This window comes from Genypterus blacodes, unplaced genomic scaffold, assembly GCF_046128005.1.
Source record: "Genypterus blacodes isolate CSIRO-AG114 ecotype Tasmania unplaced genomic scaffold, CSIRO-AGI_Gbla_v1 ptg000058l_1, whole genome shotgun sequence".
NCBI classification, from domain to species: domain Eukaryota; kingdom Metazoa; phylum Chordata; class Actinopteri; order Ophidiiformes; family Ophidiidae; genus Genypterus; species Genypterus blacodes.
In genome coordinates, this window is record NW_027466870.1 from 3450001 (window position 1) to 3470000 (window position 20000).

The 20000-nt window shown below is 47.9% G+C and overlaps 1 protein-coding gene across 1 annotated transcript in view; it reads right to left on the reverse strand.

Moving 5' to 3' along the window:
* arhgef18b (rho/rac guanine nucleotide exchange factor (GEF) 18b) overlaps nucleotides 1-20000 on the reverse strand; it is a 31175-nt gene that overhangs the window by 7255 nt on the left and 3920 nt on the right. Inside the window, exons 3-28 of the mRNA XM_076152842.1 lie at nucleotides 19814-20000; nucleotides 19242-19437; nucleotides 18815-18941; nucleotides 18609-18660; nucleotides 17327-17401; nucleotides 16619-16721; nucleotides 16107-16278; nucleotides 9941-10005; nucleotides 9535-9580; nucleotides 8305-8470; nucleotides 8088-8194; nucleotides 7287-7427; nucleotides 6848-7098; nucleotides 6550-6675; nucleotides 6317-6434; nucleotides 5969-6223; nucleotides 5779-5855; nucleotides 5423-5601; nucleotides 5235-5308; nucleotides 4840-5025; nucleotides 4087-4233; nucleotides 3643-3758; nucleotides 3125-3196; nucleotides 2921-2968; nucleotides 2537-2818; nucleotides 2303-2452 (exon numbers count right to left, since the gene is read on the reverse strand). The exon at nucleotides 19814-20000 is cut by the window's right edge and continues 424 nt beyond it. Coding sequence (XP_076008957.1) covers nucleotides 2303-2452; nucleotides 2537-2818; nucleotides 2921-2968; nucleotides 3125-3196; nucleotides 3643-3758; nucleotides 4087-4233; nucleotides 4840-5025; nucleotides 5235-5308; nucleotides 5423-5601; nucleotides 5779-5855; nucleotides 5969-6223; nucleotides 6317-6434; nucleotides 6550-6675; nucleotides 6848-7098; nucleotides 7287-7427; nucleotides 8088-8194; nucleotides 8305-8470; nucleotides 9535-9580; nucleotides 9941-10005; nucleotides 16107-16278; nucleotides 16619-16721; nucleotides 17327-17401; nucleotides 18609-18660; nucleotides 18815-18941; nucleotides 19242-19437; nucleotides 19814-20000 — 3518 coding nt within the window. The remainder of the gene's footprint in view (nucleotides 1-2302; nucleotides 2453-2536; nucleotides 2819-2920; nucleotides 2969-3124; nucleotides 3197-3642; nucleotides 3759-4086; nucleotides 4234-4839; nucleotides 5026-5234; nucleotides 5309-5422; nucleotides 5602-5778; nucleotides 5856-5968; nucleotides 6224-6316; nucleotides 6435-6549; nucleotides 6676-6847; nucleotides 7099-7286; nucleotides 7428-8087; nucleotides 8195-8304; nucleotides 8471-9534; nucleotides 9581-9940; nucleotides 10006-16106; nucleotides 16279-16618; nucleotides 16722-17326; nucleotides 17402-18608; nucleotides 18661-18814; nucleotides 18942-19241; nucleotides 19438-19813) is intronic.

Genomic DNA, 20000 nt, shown 5'->3' on the forward strand with positions numbered 1-20000 from the left:
ACATCAATCAGAGCCCGACGACTTCCAGCTCCTGACCTTTGTCACACAGACGCGGCTTTATGACTTGAGCTTCAAAACTCCTATTGTGCAATCAGAGCCCGGGCCTCTCGCCGCGCTCACAGCCGAGAGGAACGCCACGGCCGGCCGCATTCCTTATCGAGCGCGATCGGCAGAGATAAAAGATGAAAGGGAAGCGCTTCAGAGGTCGGGGGCATGACACAACTCGCTATCATCTCCCCCCCCCGCTCGCTCACATCCGTATCTACAGAGCGGCGTGTGCAGAGATGTATGTTTATGAGCTCTAATCATAGCTCTGTGACTTTGCTGATGAGCCTTAATGTTGGCGGGTGGTGATTAATGTTGATATCGAGCTGGCCCGGCGCCTGGAACGGATCTTGAGGTCACAGCTGATGAAAAGGCTGCTTGATGCGTTTGACGTAGAGGGGAGGGGAGGGGAGGGCTCCAAATCCTCCAGAACCGCAGCCAAGAAAGTCCCATGGCGGTGGCGGCGGGCGGGGGGACTCCACAGGAACTATGAGAGACTATAAGAGACAGAAAGCAGCCGGGGCTCTGCGTGCTGATCTGCTGCGTATCGGCTCTGAACGCAACGAAACAAACCGCATGCTCGCCGCGTTGTTATTCAGCGTCTGTCAGGTCGCCCCCCCCTGTTATTATCTGGGTCCCTGCTTTACTCATCAGGACAGATTAGCTGATTCATGTCCCCGCACCACCAAGACCAGAGAGTCTGCGGTTTACCCACAAGTCCCTGTGACTCCGGCCCGGGGTCAGACCTAAGAGCCTCTGCCCCGTCTGCAGTCAATGAGATGATTGGTGCAGTGAGATACGGTTAAGTCACGTCAGACGGGTTGTTTGTTAGCGTTCAAGCTCTGGCTCCGGCTCTGACCCCTAAAGGTCCCGCTTGCGTGAAATTGGAAAATTGGGATTGATGTCATGGTGGACGGGCGGACAGATGTCTGAAGATATGAGAAACACGGCGAAGGGACGAGGAAAACCTCACGTGCGTAGAAATCACTGGCGACAGCTTCAATTAGACAGGGAGTGTGTGTGCGTGTGTGTGTGTCAGGTGATGGATACAACCACAAGCCAAGGAGACACCGCCTCACTGTGCAGACGTTTGTGTGTCCTTACACACGGAGGTAAAGCCCCGTATGGAGGTTTACCGTTTCCAGAAAAGGGCCAATAAAGCAAGCCGTCCTGTAAAACCACTGCAGGTATATTAAGTAACTGAACTGTTGCTGCTTGATAGATCTGTTGGCAGCGGGCGTGAAATTACAGGAGGAGGATCTCTCTTAGCGCTCCTCTCCCATGAAACTACCAAACAATGGCTGGCATTGTAGCGCAGGGAGAGAAAGAGCCGGCGTGCCAAGAAGACGGGGAGATAAAACGTACAGAGAGCGACTGCTACCTAGGTAGTTGGTTTCCTGGGCTGAGTGGTTAGAGGTGTGTGTGTGTGTGTGTGTGTGTGTGTGTGTGTGTGTGTGTGTGTGTGTGTGTTTATCATTACACCATCTATACACAGGGAGCTGAAACCAATGGCTCTTTTTCCACTCCAGTCACGGCAAGAAACGGCAGCAACATCGCTTTTGTGATCGTTCCCACTGCTTTTTCAAAATGGTGACGGCGCCTTGAAGGTGGCGGCTCGGTTTGAGACGTGTGCCATGATTGCCACAGGGTGAACGAGGAGGCAGCAGACTAACTGAACTGTAACGTTAAGGTTCTACGGTTTAAAGGATGCGAAGCTCTAATGTGTTGACAGAGGAGGAAATCTGATCCTGCAACTGAAGGAAAATTGAAAGAGGTGAAATGGGAATGATCTGCTGCTGTAAGTCCTGGGTAACACGACACCATGGAATCAATGTGACGATCTTAGTAGTTAATAGAAACAAATACGTCTCGGTACTCAAGATTCATGCCAAGGCACGAGGGAAGAAAGGAGAGACCGGGCTCAGGCCTGGAGAGAAAGAGAGGAGGGACGGGGAGGAAGCAGGCCTGATGGGAAATCCCCTTCGTCTTTATTCTGCGTGCCATTATCATCATCAACGCCGCTCCTCCCGGTATTAAGTCTCCTCCTTGCTCACATCCAGCACTGCACCCTTTTGCTCTTCTTATTCACACACACCAACGTCAAGGCCAAACTAAGTGCTGACCTCTAGAGAGTATCAGAACAGATCAACCAAAAAAGCTTCAGCCCCAAACTGACCCACATTGAGGTGTTTGTTATGAAGTAGACAGATTGAGTGATTGATGCATCGTCACCATGACATCTGCGTAAGCCGCCCACCTCAATGGTTTTCCTCTTGATCTTCTTCTGGTGCTCTAAGCGTTCCTTCTCCTTCTCCACAGATCTGGTGGACTCCCTGAGCCTCTCCAGGTCTTGCTGGTACTTCTCCCTCTGCAGCTCCAGCTCCTCCCTCTCCTCCTCCAGACGCTCCTGCAGCAACATAGCACATTTGGTCAGAAATACAAAACCTGTAGAACAGACAGCGGACAATATCTCTCCCTCTGCACACGTCACCTCGAGCCGCCTGCACTCGTCCTCTCTCATGCGGAGTCTGTCCTCTGTGGCCTCCACCTGCTGCCGGTGTCGCTCCCTCTCCCTCTCCCAGCGCTGCTGCTCCTGCCGGTGCTGAGACTGCAGCTTGTGGAAGCTGGCCAGCTCCTCTCGCTGCAGGGCCAGGGTTCGCTGTTTCTCCTGCTCCAGGAGGCCGTTGCCCCTGTGGCGGCTGGGCAAGGAGGCGCGCTCTGTCAGAGAGGCCCGCTGCAGCTCTATGTGACTGTCCTGCTGTGATACGATGGCCTGGAGACAGAAACAGGAGGAGACATCAACACAAGGTCATACATAGGTCATTTATTAAGTTTCTAGGAGGAGAAGGGTGAAATCATAAATCAGAGGCGTTACCTGCAGACTGTAGAGCCTCTGGGAGAGCATCAGCACTCTGTCAAAAAACTACAGCAGGGACAAAAGTTTCATTATGGAGCAAACAGCAACAACACCAACAGATGCAGCAACGTCTCCACCTGACCAGGGTCATGAATATGAGATGCACCAGCGCTCTGCAGCACATGGTGACAGATCAGAGGAGAGGAGAGGAGAGCAGCTCACCTCGGCCTCTGGGAAGGAGCTGGACCAGATGCGGTTCCATATGGCGGGAGGAGAGCAGTCGCTTTCATCAACCTGAGGAGCACAGACACACACACACACACACACAACCTGAGATGGCAGCGCAACAGCTGTGGCAAACTTCAAACAAAGCGCTGATGCTGCGGTAGAGAGTGTGACATCGCCAGGAGTGAATCATTTATGTATTTTGTCTGTCTGATCACTGTAGGCGATAAGGATTTGATGCGAGGCAGACACACACTGTTTTAGCATGACTTCATCTGTTTACATACAGAGCGATCTGAGAGGGCCAAGTTACACAACACTAAGCACCAGGACAAGGAAACTCTCCAGATGACTGTGTGGTTACTGCTGTTTACAGGAAATAACACTGAGACTCAGCCACTGATATACTGTACGTGTATGTCGGTATGTCGGTATGTCTGTGTGTGTGTGTGTGTGTGTGTGTGTGTGTGTGTGTGTGTGTGTGTGTGTGTGTGTGTGTGTGTGTGATCCCCTACCGTCTGCTCCAGGGTGTGGCTGTCGCAGAGGTCTTTGAGCTGAGGGTCAGAGCAGGCTCTCTGGCTCCTGTCTCTGTTTCTGGCCTCGCCTAAAAAGTTCTTCTTCACACTGCCATCTGGCACCGACGCACACACACACACACAGACACACACACACAGGGACACAGGAACGCATAAATAAACCAAACCAACAGCAACTCATACAGACATCAGTTAGGCCAAACCAGAACACAGAAACAACTTATAAACGTATAAACCTGCACTCACAGATATCATGCACTTATAAATGAAACCAGACTAATAAATCCACACAGGGCCATAAACTAAACCAATAAATATAATTCAAGAGACCAAGAGTCTTGGCAAAACTTCATTTATTCACAAACTCAAGTGAAGGACATTAGGATGGAGACTTCCTCAGGGTGTGAAGTGTGCTGGACTCACTCTTGTTCAGGATGATGGAGTCGCTGTCGTAGCCCCCAAAGGTTCCTGCTCGCCTGGGAAGCACCCCAGAGCTGCTGTCCTCCTCAGGCTGCAGGGAGGGATCCTCCTCCACAACTCCAGACTGCAGAAGGTTCTGGAGGTTTTCCACTATGTTGGGAGGGGGGGCGGTGTAAAAGTGTGTTTTAGTCAAAAAGTGCTGCTGTCTATTTAATTATCTTAGAGCTGCAGTAAAAAAGTGATGCTGACAAGACTTTGTGTAAAATTCACACAATTTCATTAAGCAGATGGGCTCATAAACCACAAGTGTCTCTACCTGTAAAACTATATAAGTTTGTAAAATTGTGCTGTGTGTGTGTGTGTGTGTGCAGCTTTGAGAGTTCCACAAAATGTAGGGACAACTGAGGACATCCTCTCCTACACTGCCCCCTAGTGGAGATGAAGATGTACTGTATACTGAAGTCTACATTGAAATCCGAAATGCATTTTGGGATTTCTGTATGAAAATAGATTTTAAAAATGAGAAATGACAATTTACACAGCTACAATTATTGGAACAAATTCAATCAAAAATATTTTAACCACATTGAATGTAAAGTGTGGATTTTTTCAGGTTTTTCTTTTTTATCTAAATTGATGTTTTATTCAAAGGATTTATTTTTGCCTACATCTTTCTAGTCTTATTCCCCCTCACGTCTTGTCTCTACCTCGTTATCTTGACTGACTGACTCTTCATGCACGTGTTGTTGTCTTTACCGTCAGTGATGGCTCCTTTGAGCAGAGTCTCCCCCTGCTGGAGATCAGAGGGATCTCCTCTCAGCAGCAGTCTGGAGCGGGTGGCCGTGTCCTCCAGGCCTGCAGCAGACTCCGCCATGTCTGCAAACAGCTGCAGCTTCTCAGTGAGCGCCTGCATGATCACCATGTCTTTGAGGCTCAGGCGCTCTACAGCAGGAAACAGGAAATGGAGCAGGATTAAATGTATACTTTAACAGTGGATCAGGATTTAAGATTTGCCTTGAGGTAATTGACGGCGCATCGTCCAACTTCTTTAATAGTAACCTGACATGTGAGCGCCACCTGGTGGTCCAGATTTGACTAATCGTCCCATGTACACCTACAGGTCAGTCCGTGTTCACTTGGTGTGTAGTTACCTTGAAATTCTTTCAACCTGGAAGCGCGGGCCTCCTCTTCCTCACTGAACAGCCTCTCCTCTGTATGTGGACAACTGAGACAGCAGAGGAGCACAGATGGACAGAAAGATTTGAGAGTTGTGATAAATTGGAAATGAGCTTAGTGTGTGTGCCCCATACACAAAACCCTTTTCTCCACGTGTGAATACCTCTCAACAGCTTGCCGTATGTTTGTCATCCAAGTGTTCCGCTCTTCCTTGGAGTTGGTGTGGATCTCGTACATCTCTGGCTCCTTGGTGGAGGCGCAGATGAGAAACATGGCTTTCTCCTCGTGGGCAACTTCTCTGACAATCAGCTTCTGGAGAGAGATCACTGACGGCTTGTTATCCTGAGTGGAGGGAGAGAGAGGAAGAGGGAAGATGAGACAGACGGTCAAGTATTCACACACACAGAGTAGAAAAGAATGCTGGGTGACGTTTACAGAGCTGCCATGAGCGACTGACTGATGTTTTATTTTATGGAGGGATCATCTTAGTGCCACAGTGATGAAAGATGAGTCGCTCACCACTGCAGCAAATAAATATCGCTGATCCTTCTCCTGTAGCAGAAGCAACACGTCTGACAGCAGCACGGCAAGAATATCTGGAGAACAAAAAGCAGAAATAACATCTCTGGACTTCATAATGCAAAGTTTAAAAAAGTAGATCAAAACTGAGGACACAATTCAATCAGTCAAGCAGACATGTTCATTGTACCTTTGAGTCGGCCAGACGCAGCTTTCCAGTTGACCGTTCCCTCGTGCAGCAGCCTCCTCCTCCCCTGCACCAGGTCCTCCCTGCGGAACACTCGGCCATCTTTGATTTTCCCCGAAGACTTTGGCTCCATCTTGTTGTGCATGTCCCGGAGGCGAGACGTCTTCTCGTGCAGATTGACCATGGTGTCCACCTGTTGGATGGTGTCTTTGATCAGACTCAGTGCCCGGGCCAGCTCCTCGTGCTCCTCTGTGCCCGCTGAGACACAACAAGAGGTGCAGGATGTAGGTACAAGAAAACAAAACACGTGACTTTATGGATAACACTGAATTCTTCTAATGACATGTTCACCTTCAGTGTTGTGCAGCAGACGCTCCAGCAGCACAGGGTACTTGGTGATGCGCTGCGTCACCAACAGTATGCATTCTGTCACTCCTAACCGTCGCACAATAGACAGGTTGTTGGTTTTCTGAAAAAAGAAAAAGGAAAATGAATAACTTAATCAGACAGCAGGTTGATTTAGAATGTGTATCACAGAGACACGGTGGATTCACTTCCACGTAAGACGAGATAATGTGCCTTACACGTATGATGTTCTGAAACTTCTTGTTGTTCTGCAGCTGTTCTTTGTAGTAGCCGACAGCTTCAGTGTGGTGACTGCAGAAATCCCCGTAGCTCTCCTTCATCCTCTCTCCTATTTCACCTGAGAACTGGAGAACAAAGGAAACCGTCACCTCTGACGCACCGACGGCTCACAGCTCCACTGTGTAGGCACATGTTTCATGCTGTGTGTGTGTATCATTTGTGTATCGCGTTTGAGCATAATGTGATTTATGGGGGTGCATTCCCTTCTGGACAGGGCTCCTCTCCTCTCATCCCTACCTGTGCCATCAGTATATCTGCCACTCTGCTGATGGCGTAGTTCCTCTCACTGGGCGAGACGAGGCATTCTCGTCGCCGCTCTTTAAGACGGGACAGGAAATACGTGTGGAGCTCCAGGAGGTTTTCCAGGCGGGGGAACAGACAGTCCAGCCTGCCTGAGTCCATCTGGAGGTTCTCCTTCAACTCTCGGACGTACACGCGCAACATTATCTTCAATGTCCTCACGTGGTGCATCTCTGTCTGCATCAACTCTGCAGAGGGACGGGTAAAAGAAAGAAACCTTATTCACATGGCAATCTGAGACATAAACAAGTCACGAGGTCATGACGAGCACCACAGCTGGCTCAACATCTGTCCTCTACATGGCTCACACTAAAGGCTCAAAAGTATCAGTTTGGTTCTTCTTGTTGACTGAAGAGTTTTGAACACAAGCCCTTACCGTATATCACATCTTGTCTCTTCGCCATTTCCTTCGAGTGATTTTTGACAAACTGAGGGTCGACCGCCAAACTCCAGGACTCTGCTTCCAGGTCCTGGGCGTCTGAATCCAGATCGGCCCGCACGGCTGCGTAGTGAGGATCTGAGGAAAGGAAGCAGCATCAGTCCTCTCCACTACAGTGTTACACTCGTGTAAGAAAGGGAGGCAATGTCCCTGAACCTAACCCAAGAACAACATGGATGCACAGATGATCGGGAAATGAGATTACAACAGATTTTACTGATCCTAATTTCTGACTGATTATTGATCCCTTGTATTGTTTGTGTCATTTCACAGGAGGTTAAGAAAGATCATTACTTTATTTAGGATCATTTGCATTTACAAAGTGTGCTGCTCCTCATTGAGTATCTGAGCAGCGCTGGTGTAATCTCTCTCTCTCTCTTTCAGGATAAGGGCGTGTCTGCACAACTCCTGGAACATGGCACGTGGAAAACAAGATGGCAAGACGGTATCTAGTGAGCCCGTCTCTCTCTCCCCCACACGCTTCACTTTAATGAGACAGGGTGACGTCTCCTCTGACTCTAGAAAACACACTCCACACTCCTCCCTGGCTTTAAGAAAACTCCTTAACGACAAAGTAACGACGCAGGAAAGACTACAGATATTTGAGGTCTGTGCCACAGTGTTACCAGGCAACCAAACAGATCTCCATGAAGTATGTGATCTGAGATTTTTTATTTTTTTTTTTAGAAGCGCTAAGAGAGAAAATGCTGCCACCTCCACCTCCGTCAGTCAACTCACCTTCGACAATGATGGACTCTGTCGTGGAAGGGGCGAGGGAAACCGTATCTTCGTTGAAGCGTTTGGAGCGGAGGGCATCTGTCTCCTCCATTTCCCCAGGGAGAGATCTAAAGGAGGACAACCACAGATCAACCATTATGTACATGACATGACAGATGCAGCAAAGCCAGTCACATTCCTCCTTCCTGAGGCTTCAGTGAAGGACAGAGGTACTGACCCTGAGCTGTTGTGGTGACGGGGGCTGTTATGGGCGGCAGTCAGCTGAGAGAAAGATCCCCGAGGACTGACGGTCATGCCTGGGGAGCTGGAGGAACCCGGGTGGCCATCCAAGACCTGAGCCGAGGCTGAGCTGTGCTGCTGCTCTCTGTCCCGGTCCTTTAGTGCTGGGGAGGAAAGCCGACAGAGAAGAGGTCTGAAAAATGGAGGGTGGAAGGAGGAGGAACACGTGGAGAAGGGAGGCGAGGAGAGAGAGAAACGCGAGGACGACCAATGAAGCCCGGAGGACGAGGATCGGTCGCGCTGCCGCTGGTGTGACTCGTGGCCGTGCTCTCCCCAGTGCTTCCTCTGCCTGGGCCGAGTCAGGGATCGGATGAAGCGACAGGTGATGAGGTCGCGGTGCATCAACACTCTCACCCCCATGCATCCAGACACACCCCGAGATGAAGCAGAGGAAGAGGGGGCCGAAGATAAAGACGGTTTAGTAACGCTGGAGTGAGGTCTGGAAGCCCCCTCGGTTTTCAAAGTGCTCTTCTTAACCTCAAGTTCCATCCTGAGGGTATCAAAGCCAGAGAGGTTGAAGATGGAGGTGTAATAATGAAGTGTGGTTCAGCAGCAGCAGTCTTTAATCATATTAATGTAACAGTCGGAGGTTGTGCTCCTTCAGGGCTGAGAACAAAAGGTGGAGAAGGACGACGCAAACCCTGGATTTATACACGACCCGCCCAGATCCCCCCTGAAAACAGGAACACCTTTCGTTTCTGGCACTTTCTGTGTTTATCTGCCCGAGCTTCCCTCTGCTCCTGCTTTCCACCAGGACACACACTCGCTGCTGATTGGCCAGGGAGGAGAGCAGGAGACGTAATCGGGTGTGTGACACTGGACACTCCAGCTGTTCCGAAAACAAAAACAACTGCTGCAGGAGATTAAGTTAAGCTGCTGTCTCCTGTGGATGGAGTCATGTACAATTAGTAATCAAGCAGGACTGGCTGAATGCTTCAATTATCACTGATTGGAACCTCCCCTTCGTAATAATAAGCCTAACCTTTGATCAAGCAAAGAATATGCAGGGGGAAATGGACAGCAGAGTTCATCTCTATAATCCGCTCCAAACCACCAGAGAAGCACACAGATCTCTTTAATTTGACACAAAGGGACTGACGCAACTGTCCCACCCATCAATCTGCACCGTGCTGCTGCTGTGCGTGCGTGCGTGCGTGTGTTTGTTTACCAGTGTGAGGTGTAGCTGATGAGGCTGCTCTTAGAAATGCGTCCCTCTGCATGGAGAAAATACAAAAGAAAAAAAGAAATCAAAGTAAATACAGCATTTGGTCCAGCCTGTATCATCTTTCTGTTTAAAGCCCTGTGCTTGGTATCTTATCTTACAGGATAAGGGCACTGACATACTGCAGCCAAGGACTTTACTGAAGGAGCAAACAACTACTTCACACAGATTCATGAGTGGACACAGGCCATGGAGGAGCTGCAGCTGATTGCCTTGTGATTGCTTGTGATTTTCGCATTTGACAACACCCTAATCCACCTTCAATGCTGCTTTACTATATTTCCTAATCAAGCGGCAGCAGGGTCATTGATGCAAAGCTTGAATGTGTCCTACCATTTGTGCGGTTGTTTACCTTATTCTTGTTGGCACATTCCCCCAGCAGAGTCCTGCAGCTCTTGTGAACATTCACAGCACAATCTGAAAGAAAGAGCAGGACAGGAACTTGGATTAAGTGTGAGCGGCTGTGTGTTCAGTTTTACCACCATCCACAACCCCTTTAGTCGTCTCCAGAGGTGTGTATGCTGGTCTTGTCCCGTCTCTATACTGCTGTGGTAGGTGTTGATTACATCTACATGATACAGACTCTGGGAGGTCACAGGCTCCTCTCTCTCTCCTTCAGGATGGAAACAAAGCTGCTGCTGCTGTCAGGTTTGGATGGGAAGACGTTTAGGCTTAATAACAGAGATACCATCAGTCATTTGGGGGAAAAACATACTGCAGGTAACCTGCAGGTTACCTGGAGGAGTCCTGTCCTCCACAATCTGCCTCCTTCAGGCGTCCAAACCCACCTACAGGCTGCCTCCATACCTGCATGAGGCAGGTAACAGAAGCTTCTAAGGGCTTGCCTGGTCAAACAAATGAACTTATCACTATGCAAAGTCCGATCCCGACGTGGCCCAGTAAACCAGGATAGCGTAGTTAACACGCATGGGGATTTCAATGCAAAACACACACGCCTGTGCACACACAGGAACACGCGTAGAAATACACAGTATGTTAAGATACAGGCCAACGCAAACTCTCAGTGCTAAGAACTAAAGTCGCCCCGCACGTCTCTCTGTCTCCCTCTGTCTCTCTCTCTCCCTCTCTCTCCCTCTCTCTCTCTCTCCCTCTCTCTCCCTCTCTCTCCCTCACATACGTGTAGGCAGCATTGTGTGCGTCCCTTTCTGACGTGTAAACACAATGCAAACATGCCCCCGGACTAGCAGCTTCCACAAAATGCTCTGCAGCCGACCGTCAAAGCTTCCTTTTGCTTATTTCCCTTCTGTACTTCACAACTCTTTGTGTTTTAGTTCGTCAAGAGGTCAATGGAGACGGCCACACAAAAAAAGACTTCCTGTGTGATCAAACCACGATGTAGCGATGGAGAACACCACTGAGACTAGCTGCAGAATTCTTCATATAGCCTATATATGAGTAGATCGAACTGACTAGCAGCCGTTGTTGTCCTCTTCAGGTTCAGTCCATTTTACTCAGCAGTACACATCTCTGATTAATACTGAGCAGGCGATTGATTGGTGTGTGTGTGTTTTTCAGGAGGATACAGGAACAGAAGCAGCAACTGAGCCAGCAAACTCATCAGCAGTCAAGCAGCCGGATCCAGAGGTCATTTTTCACTTCAGCTCCAACTAATGTGTGAAATTCCACTCGCTCTGCCAGCCGGGGCTCACTCAAGACACAAAGCACGACAGGCTTCCAATGTCTAATTAGGTCTCCCCTTCATCCTCCAACCATCTCAGACCGAGTTCAAGTACACTGACTGGGCTGGGACTGGTGAACGGAGCACTGTGTGTGTTTAAACGCTACAGTAATGGGGAGTACACTCACTCTCAATGACTCTAGTTTGAGTGAAAACACCAGGTTAGCCGTTTCCCAGTAGCAGCAGCTCTTATCAGCACTGACTCACTGTCGACTGATCACCTCTGGGTTTCTTCAGAATAGCTTGCTGCGACTAAAGCCGTGAAAAAAAAAAAGGCACTGTAGCTCAAATCCATACCAAATATAGAGAGGTGATGTCATTCTACAGCCGATACCAATGTGACCAGGTCATCATGACAGCTGCAGTGTGACCATGAGACACCTCACCTCCATCTATACAACCAACACACCACACATCTGCTGACTGATCACTCCCACATCACACAACAAGCACACTTGTGGTGTATCCTACACACACATCACTGGCCGACTGAATGAGCTCTGAACTCACCCCAGTGAACAGCAGAGAGTTAGTTGTGTCGGGAATCAATGTTTGATCGGCACAAACATACAGGTTTAGTTGCTTTCAACTAAACCTAAATCCCAACTCACACTATTTTCTTTCATATTGGTACTAAAGCAGAAGTTCCTTGCTCAAAAGAAAGAATGTGTTGCTTTGCGTTATCTTAAAGGAAGCAGTGAGTGCAGTGAGCGTGAGAGTAGATAGTGCAGGGTGGGTCCTTCCAGGGAAAAACACTCCCAGGTTACTTTACTCAACGTGACACTGATAACTCTTCATCGCACAGCCTTAGTATCACTTCACTTCTCCATTCAGGCAAAAGGGTGCGGCCGTGTACTGCACACCAGTGAGTACAGCTCTGTGGGACGGCTGGGAAAGCTTTATGTTGCTTGTGTCTATGTATCTATTTGGTGGTTTGTTTTGATGATTAGAGCTTCTACAGCAAAGACTCAATAGATGCTCTTCTTGCAAAACCACAAATACATCACTTTGACAACAAAAATAAGGTGCTAACTGTGAAGAAATGACCATCTCAGGCAAGTGTTGCTTCATTTCAAAGCAGATTTTACTACTGTAGTAAAATGAACAGAGCGTAGAAGGGAGGAAATCAATCTGATGACTTGTGTTTGCTTTGCAAAACAGTTGTCAGTGATCCAAACCCACTGGACAGTGATGCTTTGTTAAAACAAACATGCCTCAATCTTAAAATGTAACACCTACACCAATGAAGCTCCTTGTACTCTGTAAAGGTCTGGTGTCGTTCTCTGCTCAAAGTTGCTTAAAGGGAAATAATTCAGAAGGCTCACATTTCCAGCGTGTCTGCAAACATTGTTTAGTGTCAAAACTAACCTGTTTTCCCTCACATGGCCAAGGGAGTAAACAGAAACAACTGCCAAGGCCAACCGCTGAACAGACCACACACACACGATATCCAGGTCACAGCTGTTGGGTCACTATTATTTTCTCGTACATGATACAAACAATTGCATCACCAGCTTTTGTGTGTGTGTGTGTGTGTGTGTGTGTGTGTGTGTGTGTGTGTGTGTGTGTGTGTGTGTGTGTGTGTGTGTGTGTGTGTGTGTGTGTGTGTGTGTGTGTGTGTGTGTGTGTGCGTGCGTGCGTGCGTGTGTGTACATACATGCACACATGTGTAACCGTAACTCGCTGACTGGACGCGAAACCAAACACACACACCAACACTTCAGACAAACGGTGACGCTTCCAGCCAATCAGTGACATGATTAAGTGAAATCGGAGGACTTGAGAGGAGTTGTTTACGCACTGAGGTGAAACACAACATTTTCCAAAACGAGGGCTACGATCGCTACACTACACATATTGACTGAAAAGTCCTGAGCCTTACAGATTTAGCGGAAAGGGTGAATGCCGCAAATATATCCAGACTAGTCAACAGAAGAGTCAAGTTGGAAGTTGCTCAAGCTGCTTATTACTCATTACATCACTCCTTCATGGAACAGACTGTCTGTCCTTGGTACCTTACGTCCGCTCACGAGTGCAGAAAACCAGTCGGAAAGGTGACCAGATCCTAAGTGACACACACACACACACACACACATACACACACACACACACACACACACACACACACACACACACAAAGACCTGCAAGACCTGTCAAGTGCAATCATCAGCATGTGAGCCAGTCCCAGACCTCAGAGCAGAGAGGTGAAGAGGTGAGGCGCCATGACATCACCTGCCTGCCTCAGGAATGACAGGAATGTGACTCTCTGACAAAAACATCATTTAACACTCGGATTACTCACTTTCATCATATTAAGCATGATGTATAGAATCCTTTATATTCCCAAATCAAAGCAGAGACACAAGACTTATCACTGCCAGGCTCACTGAGTGTATTACACAACAGAACGCGCTGCTAACGTCAGCGGACCAAGACCTAAATAACGGCACTTACACTAACTCGAGTTCCCTTCATAACAGAGGCCAGATTTAAACTTCAGGAGCTTACAAACTGATTAACAACTTACTCGTGTCAAACAATAACAGTGTGTCAGTTAGTTAGCTTTGGTGGCTAACTGCTATCTATCACCTGTTGAGCGTCAAGATTAGAAACTGCCAAACAACAAGACTTATTCTGCTCAAAAGCGCTTAAAGTGACGCTGAGATGGTTTAATGGGCGATACTCATACACAAAAGTGAAATATCTCAAATTAAATTGAGTCTTCTTGAAGCGCGGAGGTTATTTTAGCCATATCTACTTAGCTACTTAACCTTGTTTTGTTTAACAGGCTGTGCGGTAGCTAACACGCTAAGTGGCTAGGAGCGTGCTAGCTATATATTAACAACTAACTGGGGTTTAACTGGAGCGGTTAGTGATGAACAAAATGTCAAAGAACCACAACAAACAAAGGCTTCCCTTTTTGCAAACACACGGAGTCAAACACAACACAACACCGAGCCCGGAGCGGCAGAGTAGCGTTACTGGTAGCGTTAGCCGGCTAAGCTAGCGGCCATCGATGTCCGACAAAGTCCATTGAGCGAAACAACGGGAGAGATCCACCTGATCCTCCCGGAGACAGACGCGGCTGAGGCGGCTGCTTGCTTACCGTCCCGGCGAGCCCTGTCCGTCTCAGCTGCATCCAAACGGGGGGAAATATAATGTTTCCGTAAACGTGATCAATCAGTGCTTCCATTGAGATCGATACCATCAAGCATCCCGGTTTGTGTGTTTGCTCTCCACTGGGAACAATCGGCGGCGCATTCCACAGGCTGCTTCCCGGCTCAGTCCCCCCCGGGCTCGGCTCATGTTAAAGGGACACTCACATGTTTTTGACTCCCAACAACAGACGCGAGTCCGAGTTTAGCGATTGTTTATCACTTTGATGAATGTGTTACTGGTCTGATACCTAATCCCAGGTTGTCATGGGTTACTGGTTAATGTGAGAGCAGGTAGCAGAGCTGTGTGGGTGAGCTGCTGCTGCATGTGCCTGTGACATACACCAGGACATCTTTGTTTAAAAAGCACACTCGTAAAAGAAAACAATCATACATTATAACCCCCTCTGCCAGACTGCATGATGTATCACTGTTATGGACATATGATGGCTTTTGTCTCCCGCCAGGACACAGGGGAGCCAGGGTGAAACTTTTTACAGCCTCTGACATAACTGGGGGAAAGCACATCATCTATATTATAAACTTTCCTTAATTTGCTCTGCTCTGCGGAAAAAAAGCCCAAATTAAGGAAATGAGATGGCAGTTATGCTGAGAATAGCTGTTTCCTTCTTTCTGTAGGGAGTTTTGGTGATCTCAAATGGATACTTGGCATTTCCTCTGTTTATACACTCCAGCCTCTTTCAGGACAACACTAATGTCAACACTCATCTGTGTTATTTCTACATCTTTCATCATGTGTTGTGTGGGAATTATCAGCTGACCCGCAGGCTGCATCAGAGTGGTGTAAGAGTAACAGAAAGAGGAGCCGCAGGGTGTCGAAATGTTGTGTACAGATCTGCGTGGATGTATGGAGCTGCTGGTGCCTATCATGCAAAGTAGGGCCTCCGTTCTGAGTGTAACACCTTCTCCGGCCCTCAGAAGACAACAACAGATTACAAGAGCTATTACTAAGCTATACCAACCACTCATACACTCCTTCTTTCATTGTCAGAAGATGGTGCTAATACGTCAAGTGAGCTGATGTGGGAAACACTGCAGGACCAACAGCAACACTGCATTTACCAAACAAAACAGGCTGTCGGGAAACTCTCAGTGACTAAAAGATTGGTGCTCAAGCGTGACGTGTTCAGATCAGTCAAATACTGTTGAGAGGAAAGAGGAACTGAATGGGGACAAGAACAGACGAAAAACTAAGTGAAAATGTGAAATAATATGTAATTATCTGCAGGGTTACAACATCAGACAGTCAATAAGAGAAGGAAGTGAAATGTTGCTATTATGTGAATTGCTTGTAATTTTGTAATCTGTCGTAGGACAAAGATCTCCCCGGGTGAATTTACAGACAATGAGGTCAGAGAGTGTAATGCATTACACCCAGAGTCTGCCACCTTAAAAAAGATGAATATTAACTGTTGTGCCATGAGAGTGTTCCTGTGGTTGTCTGTGTGTGTGGGTGTTTGGGTGTTTCCTTGTTGTTTACCCGCTTGAGTGCTCCAGTTGTGGGTACGAGTGAGCATGCGTGTAGCGTGTGTATAAATAAATAGACGAGGGCTTGTGTGTGAGCCGAGCACCTGTGCATGTGTGTGTCGGCGAGGAAACAAGCGTGGGCAGCGTGAGCACCTGTGCCTGTGGCGTTACTCACTCATGCACTGCAGCCCATGCTTTCTCTGCAGTGTCTTGCTGCACAGCGAGCAGGAGGCACAGCTGGAGAAGGAGCCCGGCACCAATAAATGCCCATTGCTGGCACACACTTGAGCTTTTTCTTTGGCCTCTTTCTCCTTCCCCTTCTGCTGATCTTTCTCTCGGTGCTTACCCTGGAGAAGAGGGAGAGGAAGAGGAAGCAAATAGGGATTTTTGCACTTTTATTTGTACTTTTTCTTTCAGTGGAGCAGATATAGCTGTGCTGGGTATGACATGGTGTAGCTGTGACAGAGACGGGCTGTGTAATAAGGTTAATGTAAGGAGATTAGTGTGAGGTGTGTGCAGCAACGTGCACTCCAGAGAACTATTTACAGGATTTGGGCCCGAGTGACACGAGGAAATGTAACAGAGTGCTGCAGTAACGTTTCTGTATTACAGGTTAAACTGTCATGTAACGGGCGTGAGTGGTGATTCAGTGACAAAGTGCATCAGTGGTCTGTGATCTAGATTTACCTTATCTTTATTGAAGGAGCCAGTCACCCTGTTCCTCAGAGAGCTGAGAGTTCTCTTCACCTTAGTGCCCTTCTCCACCTTCTCTGTCCGATCTTCCTCATTCCTGTATAGAAAAAACAAGACGCTCAGAATACGGGAAATGCGTATCTGTCACAATTTAATCTGCTCCTCCTCCAAATGTCAAAGTTCAAATCATACTCCTACTGTATTGTGCCATAAGATGAGGGAAGAATAATTAATGTAGCTATTGTCATTATGTGTTCTGTCTATTTTTGAATACTATAAAGATTTGACTGATAAATTGTGAGCCTGGAATAGAAGGACCATGTTTGTGTGTGTGTGTGTGTGTGTGTGTGTGTGTGTGTGTGGGTGGAGTGGGGGGTGACGGTCATATGATCCTGTGGGTGCTGAAGTCACTTGGGAAAATTATTCAGCCAGTACCGTGGGCTCAAATGAATGTAGCTGAAATGTAAAACACCCAAGGAATGGCTGAACTTCCTCAAAAACCATGACAGCTCCTGATCACTTCCTCCTGTGCCAGGCTGAGCACTTTGTTTGAGATTACTCAACCCATATGGAGATCAATGCATTATGTGATGACATCATTCATTAACTTAACTTCATCAATGTAGAATGATCAATGTAGTCACAGTTATAACTATAGATCTCTGTAACTCTTAAATGTGGAACCATGAGGGCAGTACTTACTCGATGGAGAGGAACTCATACCAAGTGACATTTACTGAAGTTTTGACTTCTGGTTTGTTGTTCCTTTGTTTGGCTCTGTGGGGGACAAATAGATCATTTCACTGAACTGTCACTTTGAACTCTACACTGTAAATCTAATGTCCTGCAGTCTCTAAAACAACATGCTGCAGCAGTCTAATAGGTGACTTCTCCCACTGCACAAGTGAATTGTGTTGAGAAAAATAAAAACAATGTGACAGTGACGGATGGTTCAGCCAGCGGTGAACTCGTCTGGGTTTGATTCTGCAGTGATCTCATGTGGCAGCCGATGATATAGTTGGTGAAATAAATTCTTGAACGGTTCCCTTTGCAGATGTATTGCCATGCTGTGCCAGTGCACAAACAGACAGATACTAATGCATGTGCAAACAAACACATGCACACACACACACACACACAGACAGGCACACACACACACACTGTCTTCCCGTGGTCATAACCCAGACTGATCTGCTGCTGCTCCCAAGACGAGGGCTGTGTTTGCACAGGAGCAAGCGGACCTCATTCTAATGTTTACTTACCCGTGGTACAGCTTTAGCTCCTGCAGAACTTTCTGTACCATCATCCTAAGACAAACAAGACACCGAGACTGAGAGGGGACTGGGATGAGAGGAGAGGAGAGGAGAGGAGAGGAGAGGAGAGGAGAGGGGGGGGAGAGGAGGGGAGAGGAAAGGAGAGGAGAGGAGAGGAGAGGGGTAGACTGCTGGGAGCTGGGTGTCAAACTGTGATTTAGAGAGGAATCCTCCCTTGTCTGCTGTATCCACACATTTCCCAGACACACACACACACACACACACACACACACACACACAGTCACAGGATAACACAGATATACACAAACACTACACACACACACACACACACACACACACACAAACAGACACCTAGGGGCCATCTAAGGAGCGAGGAGAGAGGACTAAGGGAGGTGGAGGATGCAGACATCTGACATGGAGCAGAAATGTCAGGAGGGAATGGGGAAAGCCCCTCTGTTACGGGGGAGTGCGATGGCTGTACCAGACTCTAACAATTTACAACCACAGAACAGTATGTGCACTACTGTACCGGAACGCTCAAAGCAGCCCCAAGTTTAATTTACATGACGCAGGGAATCACACAGGCGTCTCTTTCCTTTCAAGCGCCATTACAACTGAGCTGGAAGTCAAATCAGCGCTGTCATCTGGAATATCATGAAGGAGAAATGGAGAGCTAGTAAGGAGACAGATGGAGGAGTGTGTGGGCGTACATGTGGCTTTGTCCTTCAGTAGATTGTAGATTTTGCTCAGGGTCCAGCTCCTCTGCAACGGAAGGGAAGAAAGAAAAGAAGACACAAAGTAACATACACATGCACTGATACACAAACAAGTACTTCTAAAGTCTAAACACTCAGTATGAAGTTAACCAGGCAATAAAGCCTCACACACGCACACACACACACACACTCAAGCCCACCTCCTGCAGCTCTGGCGGCCTTCTTGGATGTCTCGACCACACAGGAAACATGTGCAGCCCGGGAACATTCATTCGTGGCGAGGATGTCGGAGCGCGAGTACAGAAGCCTGCCAGGAATGCCTGCAGCCTGAAATCGGAGCGGACAGTTACACGGGCGCATCACACACATGTATGACCTCAGAGATCGTAGCTAAACATCATCAAAATGCTGTGATGGGTAATTAGATTTGGCTTAATTTGTTATTTGTATATAAGGAATTAAACTTTAGTGATCAGCTTAACATCACTGAACATCTGAGCCCTATAGGAAAGTGCTATCATTCTTTGTAGAAATATATATATACAGTCTTCTATGTTTAATATGAATATTAAAGTCAACCAGCAGCCTTGTTCTCATAAGTTTGGAACCTTGCCACTGCCTTATTACCATGTTTGTGTACTTGGCTCTGAGACAGGCGACACTCTGCCTGGAACCATCTGGCTCGTCTCCTTGGCTGGCCCCAGAGCATGCTGGGTAGCTGAAGGGTTCCTGATGGGTGGCCTGGAGAAGACTAGTCTGCCTCTCCTCTTCATCCTCCTCTCCCTCCTCATCACTGTCCATGGCCATGGTGTCCAGACTCAGTCTGACAGATCAGCATGAGACACACAGCATGAAGTTAAGCAGGAAACATAATGGATGTGTCAGCGCCCGATAAAGCAACACAACACCTGTTATGTAAGCAACCAGGCCCTGTTCTTATGTGTGTGTGTTTGTTTTAGGTTTAGATTCTGTGCTCCGCTCACAATCTCAGGCCAAATTAGGCCTAACTACTTTCATTTAAAAGCCACATAACCAAACCACTGGAACACACAGCTCAGTCATGTAGCTCAGTGTGGGAACTCAAACTACAGAGGCCTCCAGGTGTGTGTGTGTGTGAGTGACACTGAGCCATCTTCACTGACAATAAAGTCAAACATTCTATGTGCAGAAAACATTACACATGATTCCATCCAGTTTACCTCCTCCCCAGGTTGATAGGAGACAGAGGGACGCCCCAGCTGTGCCGTCGAGATGTGGACATGGATCTGACCAGGATAGGAAAGCTGTCCTGGTCTGGCTCTGCATCACAATCCTTAATGGGTTCGACCTCCTCTCCCTTCGGTTCCATTGCCTCCTTTGGCACGACTGATTCAACAGGTTTTGCTG